This window comes from Myotis nattereri (genome assembly GCF_964212035.1).
Source record: "Myotis nattereri genome assembly, chromosome: X".
Classification (NCBI taxonomy): Eukaryota; Metazoa; Chordata; class Mammalia; order Chiroptera; family Vespertilionidae; genus Myotis; species Myotis nattereri.
Window position 1 is genome coordinate 109,191,549 of NC_138078.1, and position 12,829 is coordinate 109,204,377.

Below are 12,829 nucleotides of genomic sequence, written 5' to 3' on the forward strand. Positions count from 1 at the left end.
TTTCTTTCTCATGTCTGAATAATATTCCTAGGTGCCACCTCTTCTTTATCCACCCATTGATGATACTTAGGTTGTTTCCACATCTTGGCTATGGTGAATAATGCTGCAGTGAACATGGAGTGCAGATATCTCTTCAAGATCCTGATTTGTTTTCCTTTGAGGTCCTGATTTCATTTCCTTTGGATATATTCATAGAAATAGGATTGCTGGATCATATGGTAGTTCTATTTTTAATTTTTTGAGTAACCTCCATACAAAAAAAGATAATTTTCCCCCCATATTTTTAATTTTTTTGAGGAACCTCCATTCAAAAAGAAAAAAGATTCTCCCCCCTCCCCCATATGAATATGTAATATTGTATTCCATAGTGGCTACACCAGTTTACATTCTCACCAATAGTGCACAAGGGTCCTCTTTTCTCTACATCCTTGACAACACTTGTTATTTGTTGATTTTTTAATAATAGCCCTTCTAATAGGTATGAGATGGTATCTCATTGTGGTTTTGTTTTGTATTTCCCAATGATTAGTGATATTGAACATTTTTTTCATGTACCTGTTGGCCAGAAATAGACAGATTTTCATGTGTGGTGTTTTACTCAGTTTTGAAATATTTGTATTTTAGGAACTGATTGGGTTTTTTTTACATCAGACAGCAAGTGACTTAAATTGTGTGGAGTAAAATTTTACATTATATTTTCTGTAACCTAGTTCTTTTTCATATATTATACTCTCCACAAGGGAGAATGATTTCTTTTTCTTATTTTAATTTGTAATTGATGTAGGAGAAAAATTACACAAGTCATTATATGCAGTTCAATGATTTTTCACAAGTGATTTTGCAAATAATTTTTCACTTACATAACCAGCACCCCAGAAGCCACATCATGACCCCTTTTGGTCACTACCCTCCCAAAGAGCAACTATTATCCTGACTTCTAATCTCAGAGATTAGTTTTGTTGACTCTTTTTAAACTTTATATAAACTAATTATAGTGAATTTACTTTTGTGTGTGTGTGTGCCTTCTTTCATTGTGTTATGTTTATGAGATTGACTGATATTCTTGCCTGTAGTTGTAGATGATTCATACTCATTGTATTCATTCCATTATGCCAATATTTCTTGGTGTACACATGCGTACATTTTGGTTGGGCATATATGGGTCGTAGGATTACATCTGATTCTAGTAAATAGTATCAGTTTTCCCAAGTGGTTTTGCTAATTTACACTACTAAGAGCAGAAATTGAGAGTGCTAGAGCCTTCATATCCTCACCAGCAGCAGTCACCAACTTTTCGGACTTCACGGACCAGTGGTCCGCAGACCACTGGTTGGCAACTGCTGCTCACCAACACTTGGTATTTATTGTCTGGTAGGTGTGTGTATTGTTATCTTGTATATTTAATTTGCATTTCCCTGATGATTAATGAAATTGAGTAGTTTTTCATGTTTACTGGCAATTTGAATATCGTCTTGTGAAATGCGTGTTCAAGTCTTTGGCCAGTTTTTTCATTGGGTTATCTGTCTTTTCCTTATTAATTTGTGGAATATATGTACATATGTGTGTATTATGTATAAATGTAAATATATATTATATAATACATATATGCAAGTCCTTTGTCAGAAATTGCAAATATCTTCTCTCACTCTATGCCTTATCTTTTTATTTCCTTAATAGGATACATTTTTAATTTTAATATAGATGGCTTTATAAAAAATGTTTTCTTTATGGTTAATATTTTTTATCCTATTTAAGAAAATTTTAAAAAAAATATTTTTTACTGATTTCAGAAAGGAAGGGAGAGGGAGAGAGAGATAGAAATATCAATAATGAGAGAGAATCATCAACTCTACAGTACATGAGATGATACCCAACCAACTGAGCGATACCAGCCAAGGGCTGGTACTGTTTTAATGGAATAAAGGAAACCTTGTTAGAAATGGTTAAATCTTGTAAAATGTGATTTTTAAAAATATTTTCAATTGATTCATTATTTTATATTTTCAAGGTTGAAGAGCCCACATGTGATAGTTCAGAGTTTGAGGAAAACCTGGAGGTCAGTAAATTCAACTTTAGCTATTTGGGCTTAAACACATAAGAGTAGTTGGGGATAGGGCCTGGTGAGCATAGCCTAAATTTGAACTGCTTTGTTCTGTGTATTATTGTCCATTTTTATCCAGGAGTTAAAGTCAGATAATTTGGAGTACAATTCAAGTCTTAAACATATACAGAATTTGGTCGATAATTATATTTAAGATTCAGAAGCAGAGAAAGAGAATAAACTATTAATATTACGTGTGTGTGTGTGTGTGTGTGTGTGTGTGTGTGTGTGTTTAATTTTAAGGGCACAATTTGTTTCCGGGTTCCTGGTGTTCTTCGTGATACTTTGAACACAGTCAGAATGAGAGTAAAAACAAATAAGTTATGCTATGAAGATGACAAACTGTGGAGTAATTGGAGTCCAGCGATGAGTATAGGTAAGGGAACAGGATTTCATTCAAATTTAAACCATTGATGTATGGAAACTAAGCTGAAGCAGAAGATAGGATGGGAAAAGGGACATTCTATATTCTTAATGTCAGCCAGTGAGTATTACAATTGAAATGTATTTTCTGTTTAATTACTGTCAAATCACCCAATTTGTAATATGCAGCGCTTTGAAAATCCATAATGCAAATGGTATTCTCTTCTCTTCTGTCCTGTCTCCATCTTTAGAAGGTAGGCATGATTAATTCTACAGATTATACAATGCTAGAGGACTTAGCTTATGTGTTGGTGATAGAATCAAGAATAGAACAGTGACCCTAGATGGCATTTAATAGAGATAAACCTGTATCTAGGTTTGAAAAGATCAGTTTCATTTATTAATTGAGAGGCTGAACAAGCTATTTGCCAGGCTCAAGTATAGGATTGAAAAGACCTGTGCTTTATGAATGTGTATGTTGTAGGATGCGTATAGGGTTTTGTTTGACTTTGTAAACTCAAAGTGACTCAACATTGGATCCTTAAGTATTCCTAAAGGCACATGCAGTCATAGGCAGCAGTGACAGTGCAGCACCTAAAACAAAGGAACGTGGGAGGGTGGGGCACAGTATCCTGTGCACATCAAATGTGCTGTATTCATTCTGGGCACCACATTCTAGGACAGCCGTGGGCAAACTACGGCCCGCGGGCCAGATCCGGCCTGTTTGAAATGAATAAAACTATTGAAAAAAAAAGACCGTACCCTTTTATGTAATGATGTTTACTTTGAATTTATATTAGTTCACACAAACACTCCATCCATGCTTTTGTTCCGGCCCTCTGGTCCAGTTTAAGAACCCATTGTGGCCCTCGAGTCAAAAAGTTTGCCCACCCCTGTTCTAGGAGGTGCATCAGCAGACTACAACCTATTCTTGAAAGAGGGTAATCAGGGTGTTGAAGAATCTCAAAATTTAGGGAGAAACACTTGATGAAGTAAGCTTTGGAGAGTCATGATTAATGAATTCTAACATTTTAGGTATTTTCAGGTGGAAGAGGGAATAGACTATCTTTTTTGTGGCTCCTTTGGGGCAAAAGAGGACCAACTTCAGGACTTTCTAACAGCTATCTAACAGAGAGACAAGTTGTTAAGGTAGTCAATTTCCTATTGAGAAATTGAACAAGCTATGTGTCAGACATGGTTGTATTAGTTATCTATTGTTGCGTAAAAAATTATGCCAAAATGTAGTGGCTTAAAAAACACATATTTACTAATTCAGTTTCTTTCTGTGTGTCAGGATTCTGGGCACAGGTTAGCTAGGTAACTCTGGCTCAAGTTCTCTCATGAGGTTACAGTCAAACTATCAGTGTGGACTAGAGCCTCATCTGAAGGCTTGACTGGGGCTAGAGAGTCCACTTCCAAGATCACTACTAATGTGGTCATTGGAGAGCCTCAATTCCTCTCTGGCTGCTGGAGGGGGGGTTATAGCAGATTAAATTATATCCCTCCCTAAAAAAGATGTGTTTCAATTTCAACTCCTGTTACCTATGAGTGTGACCTTATTGGGAAATAGAGATTTGCAGATGTATTCAAATTGAAATGAGATCATACTGGATTAGAGTAAGCCCTAAAACCAATGACTACCATTCTTATAAATAGAAGAGAGGATACATAGAAACACAGAGATACATACATAGCAAAGACCATGTGTACATGGAGGCAGAGATTGGAGTGCTGCAGCTACAAACCAAGAAATGCCAAGGATTCTGGGAGCCACCAGAATCTAGGAACAGGCAATGAGGAATTATTCTCTAGAGCCTTCAGAGGGAGCATGTCCTTGTTGATACCTTCATTTTGGACTTTTAGTCTCAAGAACTGTGAGAGAATATGTTTCTGTTGTTTTAAGCCAACCAGTGTGTAGTGATTTGTTACAGCAATTCTAGGATATTAATACAGAGGCATCCCTCAGTTCCTCGCCATATGGATCTCCCCCTAGGACTACCTAGTGACACAGCAGCAGCTGGCTTCCCCTAGTGAGTGATCCAAGAAAGAAAGAATATATAAAAGAACACCCAGTATGGAAACCACAGTCTTTTATAACCTGATCTTGGAAATGATATTCCATCACTGTTGCTGTTCAGTTCTTTACAAATGAGTCAATTAGTCTAGCCCACCCTCAAGGGCAGGAGGTTATATAAGGGTGTGAATATAAGGAGGCAGGGATCATTTGGGGCCATCTAAGAGGCTGCCTAAAACAATGATGCTATGCCTTGATGATGCTTTCTAAATGTTCATGTCCTAGTGGAAAAGATAAGCAAATAAATAGACATATAGTTCACGTGTTAGGTGTAACAAGGCATTAAATTCAAGACTTTGAATTTGGATAGTGCTGAATTTGAGGCTTGACTCCATCACTTACTAAACCCTTAGGGACAAGCTAGTAAACTGCTCTGAGCCTTGCCCTTCTCATCTGTATAAATGGGAGACAGTATTATCTATTTCTGTAGCATAGATATACACATGTAGAAGCACCTAGTATGGTATCACACATATAGTAGGTGCTAAATTAAGAATAGTAGTAGTGCTAGTTGTTGTTAGGATTATTTTAGGTGTTCTAATAGTATTAAGTAACCAATAAGAAAAGATAGTCACTGTTAATGAGATGATGTGTTTAACAGATATAACATCTTTGTTAATAGTGTCTGAAACCTGTTGCAATATCTTGGTTTCAGATAATTTTTAAGGTGTTTATTCATTCATGGAATTTTGGGCACTAGAGCAAGACCTCCCCCCACTCTTAAGATAACAGAGGATAAGTTAATTGAAGGGTTTTGGAAAATAGTTTGGGGCAGAGGCAGAAATATCTGTGACCTCACTACTCTAATAGAGCTGTTGCTTGGTTTATTTCTAAAAGAATTTTATCTCATATCTTTCTGTTTGCTTTCCATTTTCCAGGTAAGAAGACCAATCCAACACTCTATACCACCATGTTACTCATCATTCCAATCATTGTTGCAGGTGCAATCATAGTCCTTCTGCTTTATCTAAAAAGGTAAGGCAGCTGCCCAGGCAGGCTTGACAGATTCTGCTAGCCTGGTTGCTATGGTTATTACTCTGTGTGGGTGTTTGATGTTTGCCAAGTGTATTAAAAGCATTTGGGTTATAACTGACTTTTGATAGTATGGCATGGCAAAGAGGTATCATTATGCCCATTTTATGGTGAGGGAAGTGTTAGTTGAGCTTTCCAGGCTCTGCTCAGGCACTACTTTCTTGGCATGTGTTTAGAATTGTTGCTAGGACTTACGTTCACTCTACCCTTTCAGATGTCTAATTTATTGACATTGGTAGCTGTTGGAATGAGGTTTTAAAAATGGAAACTATTGTTCATTAAATGACTTGTCTGGTATGAATGCAAAGCATGTTGCTACTTAATGCTGTAGGAAAGAGCTTCACCATGTTGAATGTAATATACAGTATTCATTCCTTGAGAATGTTTTCCCTTCTCTATTTCACTATAGGGACTAGTCTGGTGCCATCATTTGCTCTTTCAGTAAATACCTATGGTTGAAATAAGGTTATTAAGCTGGGTCTAAACCAATATTTTATCATTATGTCAATAGTTATTCAACATACATTTATTGAGTGCCTATTTATGTGCCAGTCACTGTCCTCATTGCTGGCATTACAGCAGTGAACAGGACAAAGTCCCTATCTACATTCTAGGGCAGCCGTGGGCAAACTACGGCCTGTGGGCCGGATCCGGCCCGTTTGAAATGAATAAAACTAAAAAAAAAAAAACCATACCCTTTTATGTAATGATGTTTACTTTGAATTTATATTAGTTCACACAAACACTCCATCCATGCTTTTGTTCCGGCCCTCCGGTCCAGTTTAAGACCCCATTGTGGCCCTCGAGTCAAAAAGTTTGCCCACCCCTGTTCTAGGGGGATGAATATATATATAGTCCCAAAAATGTATACACACACTTTAAACAGTTATAAAGGCAGTGTTTATTAAAATACATTTCATTTTCAAACATGAGCTATCAGCTGGTAAAGTATGTATACATTTTGGGGGAATACCCTGTATATATAAAACAAATTAAATTAGATATAGATATAGATATAGATATAGATATAGATATAGATAGATAACAAGTCACAAATAGTATGACTTCACATAGTGAGTAGTAAAGTTATGGGGTGATGTGGAGAAAGGCTAGACCAGGGGTCCTCAAACTACGGCCCGTGGGCCACATGCAAATACAAATATTTGTTCCCATTTTGTTTTTTTACTTCAAAATAAGATATGTGCAGTGTGCATAGGAATTTGTTCATAGTTTTTTTTTTAAACTATAGTGTGGCCCTCCTACGGTCTGAGGGACAGTGAACTAGCCCCCTGTTTAAAAAGTTTGAGGACCCCTGGGCTAGATATTCAGAGAAAGAGTATTCCAGGCCAAGGGAACAGTAAGTGCAAAGGCTCCCAAGGCTGGGATGATCTTTGTGTGTCTTATTGGAGTAAAGTGTGCAAGGGAGAGAGTGATAGGAGATGAGGCTGGAGAGGTGGCAGGGCTAGATCACGTAGGCCATGGCAAGAAATTAGATTTTATCTTAAGCATAAGGGGGAAACATTGGAGAGTGTGATTTACTGTCACAAAAGATCACTATAGTTGCTGAGTGAAGAATGGGCAAGCATAGAAGCAGCAGATTAGAAGATATTGCAGGGTCTGAAGGGAAAGGTGAGGGTAGCCTAGGCTAGGTGTTGGCAATGGAAGTAGTAAGAACTGGTCTGATGTGAGATATATTTTGAAGATAGAATTGATAGCACTAGCTGATGGATGCTTCTCTGTGGAGATGTGGGGGAAATTGAAAATTCAAGCATAACTCGAGATTTTTGGCTTCAGCCAACTAAGTGAATGCTGGATCCATTTACTGTGTACATGATAGAGAAATTTGTGAGGAGAGCTGGCTTTAACGGAAAGGTGAGAACTTCAGTTTTGAACTTAAGTTTGAGATGCCTATTAGATATCCCAGTAGAGATGTTAAATAGGTAGCTGTATACATGAATCTGGAGTTTAAGAGAGGTCTGGGCTGGAGTTAGAATTTTGGGAGTCCTTGGCATGTGAATGGATTTAAAGCACTAAGATGTAAAGAAAGTGCTCATGCATATGAGCATAACCAATGGACACAAGACACTGGGAAGTGCATGGTGAGTGCATGGGGAAGTTCAATTGGAAAAAAAGGAGATGTATGTACTTTATTGTTTAAAGTACTACTATTTGTAATATTTTAAACAATAAAAAAAATGACCAAAAAAGAAAAAAAAAAGAAAAGAAAGTGCTCATAAAGTGAGGGAGATAAAGAGGACAAAAGGCTGACCCCTGGGGCACACCAATGTGTAGAGACCTCAGAGATAAGGCAATCCACCATCTCCATGTAAAAATAGAGCGGAGAAGTAAGAAAAAGACAGAAAAGGAGTAATTTACCCTGTTTTAGGAATACAATATTATATTTTCCAAAATTATTAATAGCAAGCTTCCATCTGATCTATGAAAACTAAAGCATTATTATTATTAAATGATAGGGTATCACACACACAATCATAATTATGTGAGGTGATGAATGTTAGCTAGATTGATTGTGGTGCTCATTTCACAATATATACATATATCAAAGCATCGCATTGTATATACACCTCAAATATATACAATTATTTGTCAAGTATATCTCAATAAAGCTGTAAAAATTTTTAAATGGTAAGGTATAAGTAAGTCTGCCTATCCTGAAAGTCTCCTTTCTCCACCCATACTTGATCCTATTTAGACATTGATTTCTCAGCTTGTTTTAGAAATTTCTTCACAACTGCTCTATCACTATAGATCATTTGCATACCATGTCTTCAGTCCAAGCCTTCTTCTTTCTTTTTTTTTAAAAAAATATGTTTTTACTGATTTCAGAGAGAGGAAGGGAGAAGGAGAGAGGGATAGAAACATCAATGGTGAGAGAGAATCATTGATCGGCTGCCTCCTGCACGCCCCCTGCTGGGGTCTGAACATGCAACCCGGGCATGTACCCTGATGGGGATGGAACCATGACCTCCTGATTAATGGGTTGACACTCAACCATTGAGCCACACCAGCCAGGCTGTCCAAGCCTTCTTTTAATATGCTGTATTTAAGTATGATGTTCCTATGGGGTGAAGGATTTGGTAAAAAATGTCTCTGTTTTCTTAAAGGCTCAAGATCATTATATTCCCTCCAATTCCTGATCCTGGCAAGATTTTTAAAGAAATGTTTGGAGACCAAAATGATGACACCCTGGTAAGCTCTGACTCCATGAGATTCAAAATTGTTTTTTGGGGGGGAGGCTGTGGGATTTGTCTTAACTTTGATATATATATGATATGTATACAATAAAATTTATGATTTTAACTATTTTTACGTGTACAATTCAATGGCATTAAGTACATTTATAATGTGCAACCATCATCACTATTTCCAGAACTTTTCATCATCCCAAACAGAAACTGTGCCCATTAAACCATAACTCCCCATTCCCCCCAGCCCGTCCTAGTAACCTCTATTCTACTTTCTGTGTTTCTGAATTTGCCTATTCTAGGTACCTCATATAAGCGGAATCCTTCATTATGTGCCCTTTTGTGTCTGGCTTCTTCCACTTAGCATAATGTTTTCAAGGTGCATCCATGTTGTAGCATGTTTCAGAATTACATTTCCTTTTTAAAAATATATTTTTATTGCTTTTTAGAGAGGAAGGGAAAGGGATAGAGAGATAGAAGCATTGATTAGAAAGAAACATCATTGATTGGCTGCCTCCTGCACGCCCCCCACTGGGGACCAAATTCGAAACCCGGGCATATGCCCTGACCGGGAATCAAACCAGCAACCTCTTGGTTCATGGGTCAATGCTCAACCAGTGAGCCACACCAGCTGGGCTAGAGTTACACTTCAAAACTGGTTATTTGAAATTACATTTTGTTTAAAATATTAATGAAGAGCTTATCGAAAATGTATCTCAGTCCACACATAGCATTTAAGAAGTCCCGAGAATACTCTGTCCGTCTCATATCATTTGGCTTCATTCTCTCTCTGGGATAGGGGACAGATTTGATTCAAACCGGTGGGGGTTGGGGGGAGAGCCTCTGTTATGAAACTAGCCTAATAGGCAAGGCTCTGACTCCTGGATAATTTTTACAGCTTGATTTGTGGAAATAGAAAAATAGGGTAAACAATTGAAATAGATGTTGCTCATGCTGTTGTCTGGAAAACTGGCCTCTGAATGCATGGAAATAAAGCAAACCACCCCAACTGTTATAGTTAGTTTGCTGCAAACTCTCATGTTAGCATTTGTGGCTAGAAAACATAAGACCTTATGGGATCAAAGGGGTTTAAAGTTCCTCTGATAAATACATTCACCCAAATAAAATAATGAAGACATTAAATGAAATAAATATCAATATTATATTATCATGTGTATCTTAAATTAGTAATATCAGGGATAAAGCAGTTAATTTAGGGAAGCAGTTCAGCATAGTAGATAATAGCCTGGGCTCTGGAGTCAGATTGTCTGGATTCAAATCTCTGTTGTGGCATTTACTGTCTACTTGACCTTAGATAACTTCCTTAACCTCCCTGTGCCTCCGTTTTTCCATTTATAAACAGGAGGTAATGATAACACCTGCCTCATGGCGTTATGTGGATTAAATTAATTTAATACATAAAGATCACTAAGTGTGTCTGACACATTATAGATGCTTAGTAAGTATTAGTGATAATATTTTCATAATACTTTGCATTTATCTTTAGCCCCCAAACAAACTTTTGTAATAATGAGTGATTCACAGTGGCAGTGAAGATATGTGGCTAGGGAAAGAAGGTCAGGAAGGCTGACATGCTAGCCGAGGACAATTCATTTGGATCACTTTTCCACCAAGTTATGGTCATAGATAGTGGGTAACTCTGCCAGGCCCTGGAGGGTAGAGCACCGCAGGTAGGTCCAGAGTTAGCTACCTGAGAAGGAGATTGTACACTGTAATTGAGGTGAATATGGAAACCAGTGGTTCTTCAACCTTAGTTGGGTCCCAATCAACCAGAACTAGTAACAACATAGAATCCTGGGCCCTGGCTCTATAAATTCTGATTCAGCAGGTCTGGGATGGGGCCCAGGAGTTTGTATATTTGATAGGAGCCCACAGATGATTCCTATCCTGGCAAGATAGTCTGTGGGCTAGACTCTGAAAATCACTGTTACCATTTATTATGTGCCAGGTAGTGTACTAAGTGCTTTGCTTACATTCCCTTATTGAATGCTCATAACCACCCTGTGGTATAGGTGCTGTTAATACCATTTTACAGATGAGGAAATGGAGCCTCAGCAAGGTTAAGTAACTTTACTGAGGTCACACAGCTAGTAGGTAAAGGTTAGGTGGGATTTGACCCAGGACTATTTCATTCCAGAGTTCTCTCTTTCCACTGTGCTGCATTGCCTCTTGTAAGATAGAATGCTTGTCCTCAAGAACATCACCCTCTTCAAAGAGTTCTCTATGATAGAAGTAGAAGGTTGCAATAGGGGAGTACTGAGAAAAAGATGTAGAGTCCCATTATGGCGGGCCTTATATGGGAAGGTATTAGGAATGTCATTCTGACAATAGTCAGGAGAGAATGGATTAAAGAGGGGAGGCACTAGCATGGGAACCTAGTCCTGAATTTGCCCCATAGATGTTTTATTTGGTCAGTGTGATGTATTTAAATTTTTTCAAATTGGAATCTTAAGCAGGGCACACACACTCCAATTTATCTTGGGCCCTACCATTCCTAATTCCCACTGTGGTTTCCACACGATAACCTAACATGCCAAATCCTTAAAATGCATTTGAGTTTGCTACCCCTGTTATCAAATGAAGACCAGTCAAAGTGCCATAACACCAATGCCCAATATCTGTGAAAACATGTTTGGACTCACTAATACACACAAGTTATGCCAACCAAAGCATAGATGAGATATAAATTTACAGCCTAAGAAATTTCTAAAAAGTGATAATAGCCAGTGTTAACAAGAGGGTGGGGAAATGGACTTTTAATTCACTGCTGGGGATCCTGTAAAATAGTATATATTCCTGCTGGAGAACAACTTGGTAAATTGTAACAAGAATCTTTGATCTTGTAATTATACTTTTAAGAATCCATTATAAGGAAATAATCCAGCAATGGCCAAGGAGTGTCAATGCAGCATTTGTTTCTAACATGAAAAATTAGAAACGAATAAAACATCAGCAGTGAAATTAGTTTTTTAGAAGTTAAGTTTTCAAAGCATTTAATGTCATAGTAAAATGTTTATGATATAAAAGTAAGAAACATTATAAATGTGTACTGTATTATAATCCTAATTTTTAAAAATGAATGAATATGTACATAGAGCGATGAGTGGTGGGAAATGGGTCAGAATGATCAACTCTGGCAAAGGGACTGTGGATATCATTCCCTCTACCTTTCTGAAATTTTCAAATTGCCTGTAATGAACATGTATTACTTTTATGATAAAAAGAAACCCTGTATAAGTTATTAAGGCAACAGAGAGTACTGTAGTCATCCAGGTCTGAGAGATAATAGGGACTAGAGCCAGGGTGGTAGCCCAGGAAATTGATGCAAGAGACATTAAAGGAAACTCATTAGACTTGGTGACTCTGTGTGGGTGATGAAAGACGGGAGAGAGTAAAAAATAATTTCAAGATCTCAAGCCTGGGTGGTAGAGTGAATGATGATAACATTGACAACAAAATCAGATCAATTATCTTTCTCAGAAATGGGAAATTGTGTTTTTTCAATTTGCTGTCTAGAGGATAATATGTTGTCCCAATGAGTCAGATAATGCTATAATTTAGTGAAGCGGATGCACGGACAAGATGGACTACTTAAAGCATATGATGTTTTTTGTTTGTGATGGTTGCAGACCATTAAATAAAATACATATTTAAAACTAATAAAAATGCCAGACTGGGGATAGGGTAAAGAACAAATTTTCATGTTTCCTTTTTAACCAAATGAACAATTTTCTTTCTTTACATGGCAGTAATCTTCCCAAAATGGACTGCGTATCTAACAGAAATACTAATCTTTTTATTTCCAGAATCATCAAATTCTAGAATGAATGTGGCCCTAGAGGTCACCTAATGAGTTGGATGTTTACATGGTTAATTATATTTCTTTAATTATAAAATTTTAAAACTCTAGATTCTAGTCCTACCCCTTCACTTGATAGATGGGGACATTGGGAGATACAGATACATTTCTAAGGATTAGTCCATAGATAATTACAGAACCTGAATGAGAAGCCATTATAACCTAAATTACTG

The 12,829-nt window shown here is 37.3% G+C and overlaps 1 protein-coding gene across 1 annotated transcript in view; it reads left to right on the forward strand.

Annotated features, from left to right (window-relative positions):
• Positions 1–12,829, forward strand: part of IL13RA1 (interleukin 13 receptor subunit alpha 1) — a 61,987-nt gene that overhangs the window by 37,050 nt on the left and 12,108 nt on the right. The window contains exons 7-10 of the mRNA XM_081115035.1: positions 2,009–2,056; positions 2,345–2,477; positions 5,417–5,513; positions 8,696–8,780. Of these exons, the coding sequence (XP_080971161.1) occupies positions 2,009–2,056; positions 2,345–2,477; positions 5,417–5,513; positions 8,696–8,780 (363 nt within the window). The remainder of the gene's footprint in view (positions 1–2,008; positions 2,057–2,344; positions 2,478–5,416; positions 5,514–8,695; positions 8,781–12,829) is intronic.